Genomic DNA, 21234 nt, shown 5'->3' with positions numbered 1-21234 from the left:
ATTGACATATTCAAAGACCAGGGATAGCAGGCAGCAGTTACTGGAATCCATAACCTTTGAATCCAATGAATAGGTTTACCTGGAGATATGAAAGCTTCTGGTATTCTTTACAGACAAAAAAAATCTAATTAATTCATTATGTTGAAACAGACTGCTGTCATTTAAGTGCCATTTACGTGGAATAACCTGTGGGAGTATTTTTGACTTTAAATGATAGTGTAAAACACACAATATCGGCTCGCCCACCCATTAAACATCTCTCCAGATTTTCGGTTCCACAATGAAAATTTCACCTTCACCCCACCATTGGTGAAAGAGCCTTCAGCTGTCTCGGCCTGACATATGGTGAAGCATCTTGGGACTTTTTTTAATGTTGAAAGTGCAAATTGTTGTTCTTCATAAGCCATTCCAATGTTAGCATCAGCAGCATTCTGTCGTGTTATACTCACTATGTATTACCTTCTATGATATAAAAATCAAGAGCCAATTGTAATTTGTAACAACTTTTTTCTAATTTTTAAGATATCTGTAATCCTCCCAGATTACTTCTTTTGACTTCAAAGGCTGAATATACAAATATTAAAACAGTGATTAAAATCCTGGAATGTCTGTAATAAAACAGAGTTCTGCTTATTCCATTACCGTAAAGCAGTGGTCCTAGTTATGGGTCCATTCAGGACTGTTTTTGAGTTTTTGACTGGTATTTGAATTTTAGTTTTTTTTTGGAGCTGTATCAACTTCAGAATTTTCTAGATATGTACATATGGTGACAGTATGTATGCAGTTACCGAATTTATCAGCAGAGAAAAATTATTGATATATGAGGAATAGAAATTCATTAATGCCATGTCCAGAGATAAAGATCCCGATTCCAATAGCATCCAATTTAATTTTATTTAATAAGTTGAGTTGTGCTACATCTAAATGTCATGTATTTAACTGTCATTGTAACCCATGTATAAACTGACCCAAGTTGTACACTGAGAACATTGACAACTAGGTGGTGAATTTGTGGGAGACACTCCTCGCCTGGGCTTTCAGGTATAAAAGGGGAACTCCACCCACCTTCGTCACTTCAGTGCTGGCTAATAAAGGTTACTGGTCACAGAGTGACCTACTCTCTAGTATGGGCCTCATGTGCATTTAAACTGTATAGTAAGGACATATCATTGGCGCCAAGAAACTGGGATTTAAACCACGCGAACATGGCCACTAGCAGCACAGAAGAGAGGTATTGTGTTGGTGATGATTGGGACGATTTTATTGAGAGACTACAGCAAAGTTTCGTCACCAATGAATGGTTGGGACAGGATTCGGCCGACAAATGCAGGGCTCATCTCCTGACGGTTTGTGGATCCAGGACGTACTCCCTGATGAAGAACCTTCTAGCGCCAGAGAAGCTGGCGGACAAGACTTTTGAAGAGCTCAGTAAGTTGATCGGGGAATATTTTAAACCGGCGAGCAGCGTGCACATGGCGAGACACCGGCTTTACACGCACTGGAGGCGAGAAGGGCAAAGCGTTCCAGACTTCGTGGCAGACCTCCGGCGACTGGCAAGCCTATGTAAGTTCCCAGATGCATGCAGAGCGGAGATGCTGCGAGACTTTTTTTATTGAGGGCATCGGGCATGCTGGGGTTTTCAGGAAACTGATCGAGACCAAAGACTTGATCCTGGAAACGGCGGCTTTGATGGCCCAGACATTTATCTCAGGGGAGGAAGAGACCAGAATGATGTTTGACAAAAATCTTGGTTTAAATGCAGCAAATGGACAGGGAGTCAACATTGTTAACGCGGCACACAGTTCTCCAGGCAGACAGGGGCAATCGGACATGCCCGAGCATGTAGTCGAACCCAAAGGGGGAATTCAACAGAGACAATGGCTAGCTGAAAGGTGATTCATGCCATCGCAAGGGACAATGCAGCCAGTAATGGGGCCATCAACACCTGTCAATGGTGCGCTTAAGGACAGTTACAGAGACAGTCAGAGACGATCGACTGGTAATGGACTTTTTGTTTCCAACAACGGCTCATGTTGGAGATGTAGAGGCAAACACACAGCCAGAGCTTGGAGTTATCAGCAATATACCTGCAGAAATTGCAACGTCAGCGATCACTTGGTGTGTATGTGCAGGAAGCCTGCAGCCAGGTTGATGTATGAGGAGGATGGGGACGATGTAAGCCCTACGAGGCCAAATGGACACAGGGGGAAATCGCTGGAAGCTGAAGTTCAGCGAGTTCATGTGAAGCACATATACAGTTCATACACCAGGACGCCACTGATAATGATGAAAGTGCTCCTCAATGGCATCCCAGTATCAATGGAGCTAGACACAGGGGCCAGCCAGTCCCTGATGAGTATCAAACAGTTCGACAAGTTATGGGCGTCCAAGGCCACGAGGCCAAAATTATTGCCAATTGATGCACAGCTACGGACTTATACAAAGGAAATCATTCCGGTGCTAGGCAGCACCACGGTAGTCATGATCCACAAAGTTTCGGAGGACAGGTTGCCACTCTGGATTGTCCCGGGGGACAGTCCCGCACTGCTGGGGAGGAGTTGGCTTGCTGTCATGAACTGGAAATGGGGCGATGTCAATGCAATTTCTTCTGTGGAGCAAATATCATGCTCACAGGTCCTGGATAAATTTGAGTCATTATTTCAACCCGGCATTGGCACTTTCATGGGGACCAAGGTAGTGATTCACATAAACCCGGACACCAGACCAGTACACCACAAGGCCAGAGCAGTGCCGTACGTGATGCGGGAAAAGATAGAAGGTGAATTGGACCGCCTGCTGAGGGAAGGCATCATCTCGCCAGTCGAATTCAGTGGCTGGGCGAGCCCGAGTGCTCAAGAAGGATGGGTCGGTCAGGATACGTGGCGATTACAAGGCCACCATCAATCAGGTGCCACTCCAAGACCAGTACCCGCTACCGAGAGCGGAGGACCTTTTTGCGACGCTATCCGGTGGCAAACTTTTTTCAAAATTGGACCTGACCTCAGCTTACATGACCCAGGAGCTGGCGAATGAGTCGGAGAGGCTGACCACCATCACGACACACAAGGGGTTGTTTGAGTACAACAGATGTCCGCTTGGGATTCGCTCAGCCGCCGCGATCTTTCAACGAAATATGGAAAGCCTCCTCAAGTCGATTCCAAGGACAGTGGTTTTTCAAGATGACATCCTCATCACGGGTTGTGATACTGAAGAACACCTCCGCAACCTGGAGGAGGTGCTACACAGACTGGACCGGGTAAGTCTGCGACTGAAAAAGGCGAAGTGCGTCTTCCTCGCTCCAGAGGTAGAATTCCTGGGCATGAGGATAGCAGCAGACAGGATCAGACCTACTGCGTCCAAAACAGAAGCGATCCAGAGAGCACCCAGACCCCGTAACACGATGGAGCTGCGTTCGTTCCTGGGGCTCCTGAACTATTTTGGTAGCTTTCTTCCCAAATTGAGCACGCTGTTAGAGCCGCTACACGTGCTCCTACGCAAAGGTCGCGAATGGGTCAGGGGGGACAGCCAGGAAAGGGCTTTTGATAAGAGCACAAAATTTGTTATGCTCCAACAATCTATTAACGCTATATGACCCATGTAAGAAACTCGTTCTATGGGGTCGGGTGTGTGTTGCAGCATGTTAATGCCAAGTGTGAGTTACAGCCGGTAGCTTATGCCTCCAGAAGTCTGTCCCAGGCAGAACGGGGCTACGGGATGGTAGAAAAGGAAGCACTGGCATGTGTATATGCTGTAAAAAAAAATGCACCAGTACCTGTGTGGCAGGAAATTTGAGCTGGAGACAGATCACAAATCCATAACGTCCCTTTTGGCCGACAACAAGGCCATAAATGCAAATGCATCAGCCCGCATACAGAGGTGGACACTCACGTTAGCCGCCTATGACTATACCATTCAGCACAGACCGGGCACTGAAAACTGCGCCGATGCACTCAGCAGGCTCCCACTAGCCACCACCGAGGGGGCAACCGAGCATGCTGCTGAGATGGTCATGGCTGTTGAAGCTTTCGAAAGCGAAGGCTCACCCGTGACAGACCGTCAGATTAAAGTCTGGACAAATAGAGACCCGCTACTGTCTTTCGTCAAGAAATGTGTCCTAAATGGTGACTGGGCAGCCACGTACAGGGCATACCCTGAGGAATTCAAACCATTTCACGGGTACAAGGATGAACTCTCGATTCAGGCCGATTGCCTACTATGGAGAAACCGAGTAGTCATGCCCCAGATCGGCAGAGAGATGTTCATCAGAGAACTCCACAATGAGCAACCGGGCATTGTCATGATGAAGGCAATTGCCAGGTCACACGTTTGGTGGCCAGGGATAGATGCAGACCTGGAACTTTGTGTTCACAGGTGCAACACATGTGCCCAGCTGGGAAATGCGCCCAGGGAAACCCCCCCTTAGTCCCTGGTCCTGGCCCGCCAAGCCATGGTCACGCATCCATGTGGACTACGCAGGTCCTTTTATGGGAAAAATGTTTTTGGTTGTAGTAGGCGCCTACTCCAAATGGATCGAGTGTGACATTCTCAATTCAAGCACATCCTCTGCCACGGTAGAAAGTCTACGGGCAATGTTCGCCGCCCATGGTCTACCGGACGTCTTGGTCAGCGACAATGGCCCGTGCTTTGCAAGCATTGAATTCCAGGACTTCATGGCAGGAAATGGTATCAACCATGTCAGAACAGCACCATTCAAGCCGGCCTCAAACGGCCAGGCGGAACGAGCAGTGCAGATAATCAAACAGGGAATGCTCACGCCTTCTGTTGGCCAATAGATCCCAACCACACTCGCTCACAGGGGTCCCACCTTGAGCTGCTAATGAAAAGGACGCTCAAAACCAGGTTATCCCTTACACACCCAACCATGGAAGAAATTGTTGAGAGCAGACGCCAGTCACAATGTGACTACCATGACGGGAATGCAAGGGCGCGATGTATTGATGTCAATGACCCTGTCTTTGTCCTCAACTACGCTGCAGGGCCTAAATGGCTCGCAGGCACTGTGATTGCCAAAGAGGGAAATAGGATTCTGGTAGTTAAACTTACCAATGGACAAATCTGCCGCAAACATGTGGATCAAACAAAAAGAAGGTTCAGCAACCCCATAGAAGAAGCAGAGGAAGAACACGATGTAGAGTTCACTCCTCCACAGGTGACCGAACACCGGAACCAAGTGGAGAGCCCAATCACTGTGGGCAGTCCGGACAGGCCTGAGGCACCGCAAACAGCAGACACTCAGGCCAGCGCCCAACAACCGGAGTCCCAATTCAGGCGCTCTACAAGGGAGCGTGGAACCACCAGAGAGACTTAACCTGTGATCCCAATAAGACTTTGAGGGGGGAGGTGATGTCATGTATTTAACTGTCATTGTAACCCATGTATAAACTGACCAAAGTTGTACACTGTGAGAACATTGACCACTAGGTGGTGAACTTGTGGGAAACACTCCTAACCTGGACTTTCAGGTATAAAAGGGGAAGCTCCACCCACCTTCATCACTTCAGTGCTGGCGAATAAAAGTTATTGGTCACAGAGTGACCTTCTCTCAAGTATGGGCCTCGTGTGCATTTTTACTGTATAGTAAGGACATATCACTAAATTTTAAAGAGCCCTGCAAAAGAGTGAATGTATGACTATTGCATGGTATACTTAGATACTTCAAAAAAGTGCTGGTGAATTTTCCAGCAACAGACAAATTTCTCTTTTTAATATCAATGGCAAAAACTTTAATAAGAATTTAAGAATTAGGAGCAGGAGTAGGCCACACCTAAACCTTGAATTGAGTTCAATGGTGTAACTTTTTCTTCACAGTCTAAAAATTTTGCTTTCCCCTTTTCTTCAACAAATGGATGTCCTCTAAAGAAAGCCTCCAACTTTTTGGGCCCAAGTTTGCCCAGGAGTTGTTCCGGTTTTTTTGGAGCAACTAGATTTTTTTTGGAGTATCTTAAAAATCGCAATTCTGCCCATTTAATTTGCTCCAATGTAAGTGAATTAGTTAGGTTTTTTTTTTAGTTTTGCTTTTTTTTCCCAAAAGAGGGCGTTACCAGCCACTTACGCCTGTTTTGGCCTTTTAAGCAAGTTTAGACAGCTAAAGGTTACTCCAAACTAACTTAGGCCAGCGTATGTGGCCACTTGTGGCTGCACAGAAAAACCTTGCGGTGAGTTAAGAAATCAGCGCAGGTAGCCAGAGATGGAGCGGGGGGGGCGGCGGCGGCAGAAGAGAAAGAAAGTGAGAGGACCTTGCAAAGCGCTAAACACCTTCACAACAACATTAAAGAAGCATAAAAACCATCATCAATAATAAATGAAAAATAAATAAATTACTAAAAAATAAAAAGTCCTACCTTGCCGACTGTAGCACGCACCAGCAAGCCCTTCGGCCAGGATGAGGGGCGGGAGGAATGCAAGAAGCAACAGGAGAGCCCTTCAGGGCACGACACGCTGCACTGGCAAGCCCTTCGGCCAAGGCTAGGGGTGGGAGCCACGCAAGAAGCTGCAGGACAGCCTTTCGGGGCACCAAGCAAGAAGCAGCAGGAGAGCCCTTCGGGGCACGACACGCCACACCGGCAAGCCCTTCAGCCAAGGCTAGGGGCAGGAGGCACGCAAGCAGCAGCAGGCTGGTACTGACCCATTGCGCACGCGCACACGCTCCAATGCGCATGTGCAACGCTGCCGGCACTCATACACACGCTGAGCCCAAGCCACCCCCCACCCCACCGGCTCTTTTTATCCGGCACGGCCCTAGCTCTCCTCCCCACTGCTTGTGCTGCGCCATGCCAAGGACTACGATGTTCCAAGGAGCGGGCAGAATACCGAGGTAAGTTTTCGCCGCTGTTTTTAGTATTCAAAGTGGAGGGGCAAACTTGGGCCCATAGTATCTAAATCATTTTGATTGTCCAGTGCTATGATAGGGATACCCAATCTCCTACTTATTTGACCATTGAATTTTCAAGGACAAATAAAGTACTTTTTATTGACAATTACATAAATTAGCAAAAATAATTTTCAAATGATGGCAGTCTAAACTAAAAACAGAAAATGTTGGAAATATACAGTTGGTTAGCCAGCATATGTAGAAAGAAAAGGCAGGATATTGATATTTTGATGCATAATCTTTCACAGAGTTGCAAAAAAAATGTGTTAAGATTTAGGAGGCGACAACGCATTCAGGGACTGGAGAAATGGGCAGTAGTTTGCATGGTCATAGGGATCAAGGGTGTTTTTTTTGAGGAGGGTGAAGATAGCTGTTTTGAAAGGGAGGTGGATAGTACGTGAGAAAAGGGAAGAATTTGCAATGTTAGCTAACATGGAAGTCTGGAAGGAAAGTTGGATAGTCAGTAGTTTAGTGGGGAAAAAGGGAACAGGAGGCAAGTCTCATGAACTAGATGAGTTTGGAGGGCATGAGGGGGAAATACGAGAGAAATTATAGAATGACGCAGATTCAGGCTTGGGTGAGGGTGGCTTAGTAGGCAAAGAGAAGGGGAAGATACAGAGGCAGCTGAACAGATGGTCTCAATTGTAGTGACAAACAAGTCCATGAGCTCTTCGCACTTGTCGTTGGAGGCGAGGGTGGAGGGTGCAGGGGAAAAGGGTTTAAGGAGACGTATAGTAATGGAAAAAAGAAGCCAGGGATTATCCGCTCTCGAGACTGATATTAAGTAGTGAATGGTTTTGGCAATAAGAGAGTGAGGCCCTGTAGTATTTGATGTGGTCCAGCTACATTTGGTCATGGATGGCTAAACTTGTTGTGCACCAGTTATGTTTCCGTCTTCGCCCATTGACCTTGAATGAATAAATTGGCCATGACCAGGATGGTAGAGAGTAAAGGTATTACTGAGGACAAGGGCTTCAAAGAAGAAGGTGAGAGAGTTGATCAGTTAAAGCAGCATCAATGGAAGGAACTAATACACTACCCTGGAGCTACCTGCGAAGTCACCCTGAAGCATTTAATACCCTGCAAGCTTGATAACACATTAGTGCAATTTTCATATTAATACAGTAAAGTTAGTGTAAACTGGGTTTAGTTGTATAAATCTTTGTTTGGAAATGAAAAATAACTCACAGCTAATCATATTTACTCATCATTTTTGTTATATATGTAAACTTGTATTTACCCTGTACAGCCACCAGAGGGCTCATCCCCTGGAGTCCCAAGGGATCCCATAATCTCTTGGAAGCACAGGTATTGAAGGAGGCCTCACAGGTTGGAGAGAACTGATTCCCGTAATCGGCAGTGCTACCATAAAGGTCACCTACGACAATGCGGTGTACAAGCTACCACTCTGGGTGGTACAGGGTGATGGTCCCACATTGCTCGGCAGGAGCTGGCTGGGAAAGATACGCTGGAACTGGGACGAAGTCCGAGCACTATCACCCGCTGACGGCACTTTGTGTTCCCAAGTCTTAAACAAGTTCACTTCGCTGTTCGAACCAGGCATCGGGAAATTCCAAGGAGCAAAAGTGAAGATCCACCTAATTCCAAGGGCGCAACACATCCATCACAACGCGAGAGCAGTACCGAACATGATAAGAGAAAGGGTAGAGATTGAGCTAGACCAGCTGCAACGAGAGGGCATCATTTCACTGATCGAGTTCAACGAGTGGGTCAGCCCGATCGTTCCTGTCCTCAATGAAGACGGCACCTTCAGAATCTGTGGTGATTACAAAATAACTATGAATCGTTTCTCCCTGCAGGAGCAATACCCACTACCAAAGACCGACGACCTGTTCGCAATGCTGGTGGGAGGAAAGACGTTCACGAAGCTGGATCTGACTTCAGCCTATATGACGCAGGAGCTGGAGGAATCATCAAAGGGCCTCACCTGCATCAACACGCACAAAAGTCTTTTTATTTATAACAGATGCCCGTTTGGAATTCGATCAGCGGCGGCGATATTCCAGAGAAACATGGAAAGCTTACTGAAGTCGGTTCCACACAGCATGGTCTTCCAGGACGACATCTTGGTCACAGGTCGGAACACAGTTGAGCATCTGCAGAACCTGCAGGAGGTTCTTAGTCAACTCAACCGCGTGGGGCTCAGATTAAAATTTTCGAAGTGTGTTTTCCTGCCGCCTGAAGTGGAGTCCTTGGAAAGGAGGATTGCGGCGGATGGCAACAGGCCCCCACCAACACGAAGACGGAGGCAATCGAGAACGCACCGAGGCCACAGAAGGTGACAGAGCTGCGGTCGTTTCTGGCACTCCTGAAACATAGAAACATAGAAAATAGGTGCAGGAGTAGGCCATTCGACCCTTCAAGCCTGCACCACCATTCTATAAGATCATGGCTGATCATTCACCTCAGTACCCCTTTCCTGCTTTCTCTCCATACCCCTTGATTTCTTTAACTGTAAGGGCCATATCTAACTCCCTCTTGAATATATCCAATGAACTGGCATCAACAATGCTCTGCGGTATGGAATTCCACAGGTTAACAACTCTCTGAGTGATGAAGTATCTCCTCATCTCAGTCCTAAATGGCTTACCCCTTATCCTTAGACTGTGTCCTCTGGTTCGGGACTTACCCAACATTCTTCCTGCATCTAACCTGTCCAGTTCCATCAGAATTTTATAGGTTTCTATGAGATCCCCTCTGATCCTGCTAAACTCCAGTGAAAACAGGCCAAGGCGATCCAGCCTCTCCTCATATGTCAGTCCTGCAATCCCGGGAATCAGTCTGGTGAACCTTCGCTGCACTCCCTCAATAGCAAGAACGTCCTTCCTCAGATTAGGAGACCAAAACTGAACACAATATTCTAGGTGAGGCCTCACTAAGGCCCTGTACAACTGCAGTAAGACTTCCCTGCCCCTGTACTCAAATCCCTTTGCTATGAAGGCCAACATGCCATTTGCTTTCTTAACTGCCTGCTGTACCTGCATGCCAACCTTCAATGACTGATGGACCATGACACCCAGGTCTCGTTGCACCTCCCCTTTTCCTAATCTGCCGCCATTCAGATAATATTTTGCCCTCGTGTTTTTGCCACCAAAGTGGATAACCTCACATTTATCCACATTATACTGCATCTGCCACTCGTTTGCCCACTCACCTAACCTGTCCAAGTCACCCTGCAGCCTTTTAGCATCCTCCTCACAGCTCACACCTCCAACCAGCTTTGTGTCATCTGCAAACTTGGAGATATTACACTCAATTCCCTCATCCAAATCATTAATGTATATTGTAAATAGCTGGGGTCCCAGCACTGAACCCTGCGGCACCCCACTAGTCACTGCCTGCCATTCTGAAAAGGATCGGTTTATCCCGACTCTCTGCTTCCTGTCTGCCAACCAGTTCACAAACCACGTCAGTACATTACCCCCAAAACCATGTGCTTTAATTCTGCACACCAATCTCGTGTATGGGACCTTGTCAAAAATCTTTTGAAAGTCCAAATATGCCACATCCACCGGTTTTCCCTTGTCCACTCTACTAGTTACATCCTCAAAAAATTCTAGAAGATTTGTCAAGCAGGATTTCCCTTGCATAAATCCATGCTGACTTGGACCGATCCCGTCACTGCTTTCCAAATGTGCTGCAATTTCATATTTAATAATTGATTCCACCAATTTTCCCCACTACTGATGTCAGGCTAGCCAGTCTATAATTGCCCGCCTTCTCTCCCCCTCCCTTCTTAAAAAGTGGTGTTACATTAGCTACCCTCCTGAACTACTTTGGTAACTTCTTACCGGGCCTCAGCACACTGTTAGAACCACTGCATGTCTTACTACGAAAAGGGAACGAATGGGTTTGGGGCAAAAGCCAAGAAAATGCCTTTGTAAAAGCGAGAAAATGGTCATGCTCAAACAAACTGCTTGTGTTGTATGATCCATGTAAGCGTTTGGTATTAGCATGTGATGCGTCGTCATATGGCGTTGGGTGTGTATTGCAACAAGCTAATGAATTCGGGAAACTGAAACCGGTTGCTTATGCATCCAGGAGTCTGTCTAAGGCTGAGAGAGCCTACAGCACGATTGAAAAAGAAGCGTTCGCGTGTGTCTATGGGTAAAGAAAATGCATCAATACCTGTTTGAGCTAAAATTCAAATTGGAAACTGACCATAAGCCATTCATATCCCTGTTTTCCGAGAATAAAGGGATAAATACCAATGCATCGGCCCGCATCTAAAGATGGGCATTCACGTTGTCCGCATACAACTACGCCATCTGCCACAGACCAGGCAGAAAACTGCGCCGATGCTCTCAGTAGGCTGCCATTGCCCACCACGGGGGTGGAAATGACACAGCCCGCAGATTTAGCCATGGTTATGGAAGCATTTGAGAGTGAGCAATCACCCGTCACTGCCCGGCTGATCAAAACCTGGACGAGCCAGGACCCCTTATTATCCCTAGTAAAAGCTGTGTGCTTCACGAGAGCTGGTCCAGTGTCCCAGTAGAAATGCAGAAAGAGATAAAGCCATTCCAGCGGCGCAAAGATGAAATGTCTATACAGGCAGACTGCCTTCTGTGGGACAATCGTGTAGTGGTTCCCAAGAAGGGCAGAGACACCTTCATCAATGACCTCCACAGTACCCACCCAGGCATCGTAATGATGAAAGCGATAGCCAGATCCCACGTGCGGTGGCCCGGTATCGATGCAGACTTAAGAGTTCTGCGTTCACAGATGCAATACATGCTCGCAGTTAAGCAATGTCCCCAGGGAGGCGCTGCTAAGTTTATGGTCTTGGCCCTCCAAACCGTGGTCTGGAGTACACGTCGACTATGCAGGCCCGTTCTTGGGCAAAATGTTCCTTGTGGTTTGAATGTGAGATAACATCGGCTAGCACGTCCGCTGCCACTACTGAAAGCCTGCGGGCCATGTTTGCCATACACAGCCTCCCCGATGTCCTGGTGAGCGACAACGGGCCATGTTTTACCAGTGCTGAGTTCAAAGAATTCATGACCCAAAACGGGATCAAACATGTCGCATCTGCCCCGTTTAAACCAGCATCCAATGGTCAGGCAGAGAGAGCAGTGCAAACCATCAAGCAAGGCTTGAAGAGGGTAACTGAAGGCTCACTGCAGACTCACCTATCCCGAGTCCCACTTAGCTACCACACGAGACCCCTCTCGCTCACTGGGATCCCATCTGCTGAACTGCTCATGAAAAGAGAATTTAAGACAAGGCTCTCGTTAGTTCACCTTGATCTACATGAACAGGTAGAGAGCAGGCGGCTTCAACAAAGAACATACCATGATAGCGCAAATGTGTCATGCGAGATTGAAATCAATGATCCTATATTTGTATTAAATTATGGACAAGATCCCAAGTGGCTTCCCGGCACTGTCGTGGCCAAAGCGGGGAGCAGGGTGTTTCGGGTCAAACTTTCAAATGGACTCATTCACCGGAAATACTTGGACCAAATCAAACTCAGATTCACGGACTATCCTGAGCAACCCACCTTGGACCCTACCTTTTTTGATCCCCCAACATACACACCAGTGGCAACCAGCACTACGGTTGACCATGAAGCAGAACCCATCATCCACAGTAGATGACGAAGCAGAACCCATCATCCACAGTGGTCCAGCAGGACCCAACACACCAGGCAGCCCAGCCAGGCCAGCTACACAGCAGCCTAGCGAGGGCCCAACAAATGACCCAATAATACCAGCTTTCACATCGAGACGATCAACCAGGGCAAGAAGGGCCCCAAGATCAACTCACATTGAAAATAGTTACACGATTGACTTTTGGGGGAAGAGTGTTGTTATATATGTAAACTTGTATTTACTCTGTATAGCCACCAGAGGGCTCATCCCCTGGAGTCCCAAGGGATCTCATAATCCCTTGGGAGCTCAGGTATTTAAGGAGGTCTCACAGGTTGGAGAGACATTCTGGATACCTGCAATAAAAGATTAAGGTCACACTTTACTTAGAGCTCACAGTGTTCAGTTTGACTCTTTCTCCATAGATAACAAGTTTCTCTTCACAAAACAGGCAACAAATGTATAATTCTCATTTTTCCATTCTCCAATTTATCTTGTGTCCATTTGAGATACATGGATAACACCAAATAAGAGCCCGATGAAGTTTATATAAATTGCAATCATCAAATTTATTTGGAGCTTTTGAAAAACTTGGCAAATAGCACAAATGATATGTTGTGCACCCAGCTATGAAGAAAAAGCTGTAAAATGGTAAATGGTTGAGGTGTTTGGAGATCTTTGATTAAGATTTTATGATTCTATTGGGAAAAAGCTGGGGTGTAGGACTGAATTGGACAGCTCTTTCAAAGAGCCAGCACACGAATGATGGGTCAAATGGCCTCCTTCTGTGCTGTAAGATTCTATAGGCTCAACTTTCCCCAAGCCCGTTTTCGGGCATATTGGCAGAGTTACGCCAGTTTTTCTAGGCCAGAAATGCGCCAAAAATATTTTGCCAAAGTTTCCCTGATGTATAATTCGAATTTGGCGCAGCACAACATGTCCAGTCTCCTTGGGGGTTGAAGCCTGATGTCTGCGCCAAAAAACAATACCGCCCCTTCTGCGCATGCGTGGAAAAAATGTTTACTTTTTTGACATCGTTCCAATGGACGCGCATGCTCAGTCCAGCTCGGATTTGGCAGTCGGCCATTTTTCAAGAGCCAGTTGTGTGTGTGAGAGAAGCAGTGCTATGTGAGTGCATTGGAAAATTCACAACTGGAGCAATACAAGATGCAACGCGGACCAAGAACCAAAAATTTCTTGCTGGAAAAAGTGGAGCCACTAGTTACTGTGATTGAGAACAGATGGCAGGAGCTGACTACCAGCAGAGGTCACATAAAAGTTCCACCAAAAGAAAAGAAACGCTGGAACCACGTTGCAGAAGATTACTGAGCAATGGTGAACACCACGAGATCTGGAAGCCAGTGTAAAAAGAAATGGCAGGACCTTGGTCAAGTAGTTAGTGTAAGTAATATTTTCATTTATTCAATGCAATTGTAAATGTGATCAGCTATATGTGTCCCACCCAGCAGAAAGACACCCTTTCCAAAAAGGTGCATTTTCATCTTTGCAGAGGAAAGTGGCACACAACAAAAGGGAAAGAACTCGAATAGGAGAAGGCCCGACAAATGTGCACCGACTGACAGCTTTGTAAGAGAGGGTCGGTGCTTTGATGGGTCCTGTCTGGAAAAAAGCAATCAGTACTGCACAAGCTGGGCCCACACTTGAGGGAGAGGGCAAGTCCTGCAAATTCATCGTGGCCCTTCAAATCAACCTGCTACCTGGCCTATGGTGTGTGAGCCTACTCGTCCCACCCATCCTGCCCCCTCCTCTGCTGCTAACCATTTGACTGTTCGGTTATATTTTGCAGAACTTGAGGCCAACCTTGACGATGCAGAAGACGATTCAGAACAGAACATTTTGCAATCCAACCCTCCAGACCAAGAACATGGAGTCGGGGCGGGGGTGGGGTGGAGGGAGGGGGAGTGGACTGAGCTGGATGAAGCTCCCACTGTTGTACTGAATATGGAGGATGTGCCGTTCATGGAGGTGCCAGCCCCTTCCGAGACTAGTAGTTTGAATGTTGGTGGGACATTCCATGGTTTTACACCTTCCGAGGTTGCGGGTCCCAGTAATGGGGTGCAGCGAGACACACCCAGGGTACCACCGTCCAAGGCTGCGGGTCCCAGTGGGATGCAGCGAGCCACACCCAGGGTGAGGAGGGGAAGGAGAGCTCGACCACGCTCTCCTGAGATGCAGAATGTAACAGATTGGTACAGATGATGTCATAGAATGCGGAGAGATTGACCTTACCCAATCACCCCTGGACACCATCAATGGGGTGAGTGATGAGGTAGCAGGACTGTTGGGAGAAGTAACAACACTCGCCGGGACCATCAGTGAGGGAATAGTGGCCATGAGGGAGGGAATGTCAGAGGTAGTGCAAACCATGTCATTGGCCATGAGGGAGGGAATGTCAGAGGTAGTACTGGTCATTAGGGAGAGATTGTTGCAGTCCGCTGAGACACTGTCAGGGTGCATGAGGAACTGCATGCGAGAGTTAGCTGCTGCAATAAGGGAACATGCCCAGATCCCACACCCATTGAGAGAATCAACTGCCACTCCCACTGCAATCCCCACACCAGCCTCTGAAGAGCCCCAAGCCGGGCCTTCCAACTTGCGGCCTGACGCTGATGCCCCCCACCCTCAAGAGGTGCGCAGTACCCGAGATGTTAGAAGGAATAAGCATGGTACCAAGCCCAAAAACACTGCACTACCACCTGCGAGCAAGACCAAGTGCAGCGGGCGGTCTTAGACTAAGGGGGCTGAGAGATGGATACAGCCTTTCTTTGCTGCTGCTGTTATTATTATTCTCATACAGGTCAGGGCAGCCTAAGATATTCCAGAGCCTGGTGCTCCAGCTCTATTTATGGCCCTGATCTGCTGTGGTGTTCTCACACAGGTCGGGGCAGCCTATGATGTTCCAGGGCCTGTCACTGGACAAAGGCCGAGCTCTGTCGAGCCCGTGTGGTGGCTGATGTGCAACGGTCACCACACGTTAAAAAAAATCCATGCACAGGCATCTTCCAACCCCTCAACTGGAGTTCAGGACTGGAACAGCGGGTCCTTCATTGAAACATCTGTAAACTCTTGTGGAAGCAAGTCATCCTCGTTCGAGGGAACGCCTATGATGATGATGATGATATTATTATTGTTACTGTTCTCAAATTAAAATTTTTTTGTAAGTTATATAAATTTACAAGTTTATAAGTGATCTTAAAGTTTTTAAGTGATATTAAAGAGTGATGTTGAAGTAAAGTTTGATACGAGAATAACTTTATTGAAATTAAGTACATTGTAAACTTTTGAATAAAATATATTTTACATTAAAACTGAATCATGTTCCATTCACTCAACACAACATTACGGAACAGCTCCAAACAATAAACATGTCCATGTGGAGTGGTTGTCGCTGAGCCCTCAGGCATCAGTAAAGCGTTCACGGATGAGCTGCTGGCGCAAGGTTCGAGCAATCGTTAAAGGAGCACGATGGCCCGCCCTCTTCCGCCATCGTGCTCCGGTCTCAGGCACTTGCATGGCTTCCTCGTCATCATCCTCCTCTTCTTCCTCCTCCTGCTCATCACCTGTATCTTCCACATCATTATCATCAGCCACTCTCACCACAGGTGCTGCTTCCACTACCAGGTGCTGCTGCCTCATGATGGCTAAGTTATGCAGCATGCAGCACATAACAATGAACTGACCGACAATCTCAGGGGAGTACTGCAAGTAGCCTCCTGAATGGTCCAGGTATCAGAAACGTTGTTCCAATATGCCAATGGTCCTCTAAATTATGCTGCACGTCACAATGTACGACATGTATTGCCGGTCAGCTTTCGTCCAGGTTGCCCGTAGGGGCGTCATGAGTCAGGTGGCAAGGCCGTACCCTTTGTCTCCCAGTAGCCAGCTCTGCCCTTCTGGCTGCTGCTCAAACATGGCAGAGAAAACACTGTCGCATAGGATGAACGCATCATGGGTGCTGTCAGGGTATCTTGCATCGACTGACATGATACGATGCATGTTGTCACACACGAGCTACACATTAATGGACTGTAAGTCTTTTCTATTCCTGTACATCTCGGAATCCTGCAAAGGTGCTCGCAAGGCGATGTGGGTACAATCAATGCAGCCCTGTACCTTTGGGAAGCCAGCAATCCTTGAGAAGCCCATAGCCCTGTCATGGATTGCGTGGACAGTCATGGGGAACTTGATGAAATCATTCCTCCGCGCATACAATGCAGCCGTGACCTGGCGAATGGAGACATGTGTTGCATGTTGAGAGACGGCGCACAGATCCCCAGTTGTAGCTTGAAATGATCCGGAGGCATGGAATGAAAATGCAGAAGTAACCTTCACTTCACTGACAAAGCAGTCCTCCTGACGCTTCTCGGCTGCAGGTCTGGTTTCACCAACTCACCGATCTCATAGACAAGTTCTTTAGGGAAATGCAGCCTTCTGACACAGTCTGCATCACTCAAGTACAGGTATGTACGCCTGTCTCGATATACCCGAGGTGGGTAAGGCCTCCTGCCCAGCACCCTATGGGCTCTGATGTTCCTGATGCGATGAGCTCTAATCAACTGTCTCCTATGTAGCACCATGATGCAGAAGGCTCGCACAAGGTGTGGCATTGTCAGTTTTGACCCCATTCTTAAAGTTAAGCTTTCAAAGAAGCTCAAAACGGCAGGAAAGCAGGCAGCACAGGTTCGCAGTTCTCTCTCTCCCCAAGGTCTGTATGGATGGACCACACACAAAGGTCTTGTGACCTCTCGTCTCTCTCGCTCTCTCCACCGCCACCCCCCGCCCCCACCCCCCCACCTTTGAGTCTTGTGATCTCTCTCTCCCTCCCCCTCCTCAGGCTACAAGCCGTAAGATCGGCTCTCTTTCTCTCTCTCCCTCCCGGGGCTAATAAGCCATAAAGATCAGCTATCTCTCTCCCTCCCTAGGCTACAAGCCGTAAGATCAGCTATGTCTCTCCCTCCCCGGGCTACAAGCCGTAAGATCGGCTCTCTTTCTCCCTCTCCCTCCCCGGGCTACAAGCTGTAAGATCAGCTATCTCTCTCTCTCCCTGGACTACAAGCTGTAAGATCAGCTATATCTCCCTCCTCTCCTCTCTTCCCCCCCCCCCCTCCCCCATCCTCCCACCCACAGCTTGTTTTGTAGCTGACCACGAGTCGCTGTGTCCGGACGCGAGGCCGATTCCGCCAGCCAAACCGACAACCCTCCAGGACTTCTTCAAGACATTCGGTGGTGGCGTGTGAGTTAAAAAATGAGAAAACTTGTGCAGTCCAACAAATTTACACTTCTACGTTGACAGGTAAAAAAATGTTGTTTGACAGTGTTCTTGACTCCCTCCAAAATCTTCGATTTAAAAATAATGGCGTCTTTTCAGCGCAGATTTGTGAATGTGCACTGGTTTCTTAACTCACCTGAAGCTTTTTTGGGAGTGGCCAGATATGCCAACGCAATGGAAAGAAATGCTGGCCAAACTGTGAACAATTAAAAAAACTGGCGCAGACATGAGGTGAAAAAAAACTGGCTTAGAAAAATCGTAACTAAGTGCATTACGCCGGCGCAGATCGCAGGGGGCAAAGTTAGAAAAAAAAATTTAACTCAATGCGCCAAAAAAAGCAGCCTGCTCCAAAAAAAATGGGCAAATCACTGGGAAAAATTGAGCCCTATGATTCTATACCTCATGTTTCGAGTAAAATCAGAATTGGCTAAATATTAATACATATTTGACAGCTTTAGATTTCTGCCCATTTAAGTTCTTCTTTGTGATGTAAAAGATTTGTGCAGGCCAAGGCACCCACCTTATGTTCCATAAAATTTAGAGTTAATTTTGCTATTTTATGAGTTTTCTTCAATTTGTAAAGTCATTGTCAAGGCTATTGGAATGAGATTTCACAAAGAAACATGAAATCATAGGATGCAATCCTCCCCCCTCCCCCAAAACAAGAACACTGGTTTGAAAAAGCCAGAAATCCATTATGATCAGAGTAGAATCTGACCTAATCAGCATCAGTGGCTCTGGGCACTGTACTCAAAATATAATTAATCATTATTTGAATGATGTCTATGTTGCAATGTGAAAGTAAGTGAGCTACTTGAGTCAATTTTTTTTTTAAAAGAAGGATAATTGTTCTTTTCATAATTTTGGCCATGAATTTGCAGTCAGCACGAAGCAAAGACGTTTGCCACTGGCCCAGAAGTAAACTTTGCACAAAGATCTCGCGACCTCTGTGGCGAGAAGTTTCGGTTTTTCCAATGCATACTTCAAGACAGCATATAGTAGTCGGAATCCCATCGTGTGAGCTACTGTGATGTCAACAGGCTGTCTAAACAGCCAATCAAAATGCAGAATTCTCACAGACTGCAAATCAGGAAGTGGGTAAGCTTTTAAAATTCTAATTTTTTAAAAATGTTAGAGCCAAATAAAGATTGGGGCTCCCACATGGGGAAAAGGCAAACCTGAAGTAAAGATGAATAAACTTAAAAAAATAACCTTTTTATTAATAAAACAATTTCTTAAAAATTTAATTTTTTATTAAAATGGATAATTTTGACCATGCACAAAATTAAAATTAGATTGTCAGGGTCATAACCTTTGTTTAGCAGTCAATATGCTGTTAAAACCCTAGTTATACCTAATCTCTTTGGGTCTAACTTTTAATGGGGTGTTTAACAGTGTAATTACTGTACAAGAGCTGTCATTTTCATCAATTTCCATGATTTGAGATGTGTCATTGATTATCGGCTCTGGTGTTGGTGGGGGGGGGGGGGTTTGGGGCCACAGCGCAGCCTGTGGAGGAGAAGTGAATGACAAACCGCAACTTCAGGATTTCAGGATTTCCGCATTAGGCTGCGCGTGTGCTAAATCCTGAAATTGCGGTCAGTTTCAAAGGTGAAATGACAGCGCACACTGCTAGTTCGTCATCATCAGGACTGCAAATTCCAGACCAATAGCTTCTTGAGATGAGTTTTATCCAATATATTGAAGTATACAAAGCCACCCAGGTCCAATGAAAGGACAGTTTATTATGCATGGATTTTCACCAAGAGCTACAGATCAAAGTAACATTAGAGAAGCACATGGAACCAAGAACACATTTCTCTACCCTACACAGTTTCTTTACATTTCTACTTTAAAGGAGTAATTTTATACAGTGCTAATATAAGCCTTATCTTCATGAAACCTTTTATGTATACAGGAGAAAAACAATCAGAAATCTGCATGTTAGTTTTGTTACAAAGGCATCCATAAGTGATTGTGATGATTTTTTTTCAGATGGATTTACATAGTCAGTAAATAAATATTTAAAAAAAACTTTCCCAGACATTTTTCCCCCCTGAAGACAGTATCTATTTAAAAGGTTCGGCCTTGCCTTCAGAAAGAGATGTCGGGAGAGTAACTAGAACTAAACATTTGTAAGAATAATGCGTAGTAACCAAAGTCCTCTACTTACTTTCTTCATGCTGTTATTAGACCAGCCTTCCATCCACTGTACTGCACACTTCTTGTAAAAAGCTGGGTTACTTTCACAGTTGATTGTAAAATTGGAATTGGTGCAGTCCATAATAAGGACAATGTGCAAGTTCTGCTGAATTCCTATAAAATTAAGTAAGTATTTTAGTCTACTTTTAAATATTAGCAGTAAAATTAGATAGAATGGTAGTTGATCTGCCATGGCACTGCATACAGGACGTCAAAACCATGTGCCGTCTTTCGGTGACACAAGTTAGAGGGTGAGACATGCAGACATAATTCAGTCCCCATTTTAAAGTCATAAATGGGGGAGAAATTCACATGGTTTGGGGCGCTAACAGGGCGCAAATCATTTCTTGCTCAGGGGGGAGCTACCGGCAATGATGACGTCATTGCTGTACGCAGCGACCCATCTTTGTCCTGCAGTGGAAATTGGGCAGCGCCCGTGAGGCCGCCGTAGGCGATGTCAGCGCCAGTCTCGCGGATCGCGAACCGGGCCACACTCTGCTTGTGGGGTGAAAAGTAAAGGGTAGGTGCGCAGGGCCATTTTTTTCCCCCAGCCTTACGTGGTCTATTTCGTGGGGTCCGTGCCGCGCTGGTGCAGCCCAGCACTCCGCTTCTGTGCCGGGCTGCGGCCACGGCACCCCGCATCCCCGGTGGCGTAGTGGAGGCCACTCAACCCACTGCAGAGCTCGCAGCGTGCCCTCTCCTTTAATGGAAGGAGAGGGCTATGCAGAGTGGCCGCGTAACACGGGAAATTTGAGAGCTTATGGCCTTGGTCCCGCCACAGAAAGGAAGTGGAGTGCCCGATATTGCACTCCATTTCATCTCGGGGCCGGTACCCCCAATTCCGTGGCTGGGGCAGGACCGCCGTGCCGGGCATAAGAGGTCCTGCCCCGTCTCAGTTACTGCCTCCAAATGGGGTAATACCGAATTTCGACCCCATAGAGTATATACTTTGATATTATCTCGTTAATCATCCAAGGTGGTGCAAATAGGGAGTGAAGACCAAATGCAATTTTCAAGTAAAACAGGTTTAAAGGGTGGAAGAGTAATTTCATCAAGATGCTCAGGTGTAACTCAGTACCAAAAGTCATGCATTAGGTCGTTACTGTTACATTTCCATTATAAATTCTTCTGTCCACATTTATAATGCAAATTACCTATGTAAACTTGTCACACTGTAATTGCACCTTTCCACCAGTGATGATGTTGCATTTCTGATACAGATCATCACCCAGCAAGGT

The 21234-nt window shown here is 46.7% G+C and overlaps 1 protein-coding gene across 3 annotated transcripts in view; it reads right to left on the bottom strand.

Annotated features, from left to right (window-relative positions):
- Window positions 1–21234, bottom strand: part of dync2h1 (dynein cytoplasmic 2 heavy chain 1) — a 994370-nt gene that overhangs the window by 667429 nt on the left and 305707 nt on the right. For all 3 annotated transcript variants that reach the window (XM_070892150.1, XM_070892151.1, XM_070892152.1), the window contains exon 53: window positions 19968–20110. In XM_070892150.1, the coding sequence (XP_070748251.1) occupies window positions 19968–20110 (143 nt within the window). The remainder of the gene's footprint in view (window positions 1–19967; window positions 20111–21234) is intronic.

This window comes from Pristiophorus japonicus, chromosome 10 (genome assembly GCF_044704955.1).
Source record: "Pristiophorus japonicus isolate sPriJap1 chromosome 10, sPriJap1.hap1, whole genome shotgun sequence".
NCBI classification, from domain to species: domain Eukaryota; kingdom Metazoa; phylum Chordata; class Chondrichthyes; family Pristiophoridae; genus Pristiophorus; species Pristiophorus japonicus.
The sequence above is the reverse complement of the archived record's forward strand: the minus strand, read 5'-3'. Positions and strand labels throughout refer to the sequence as shown.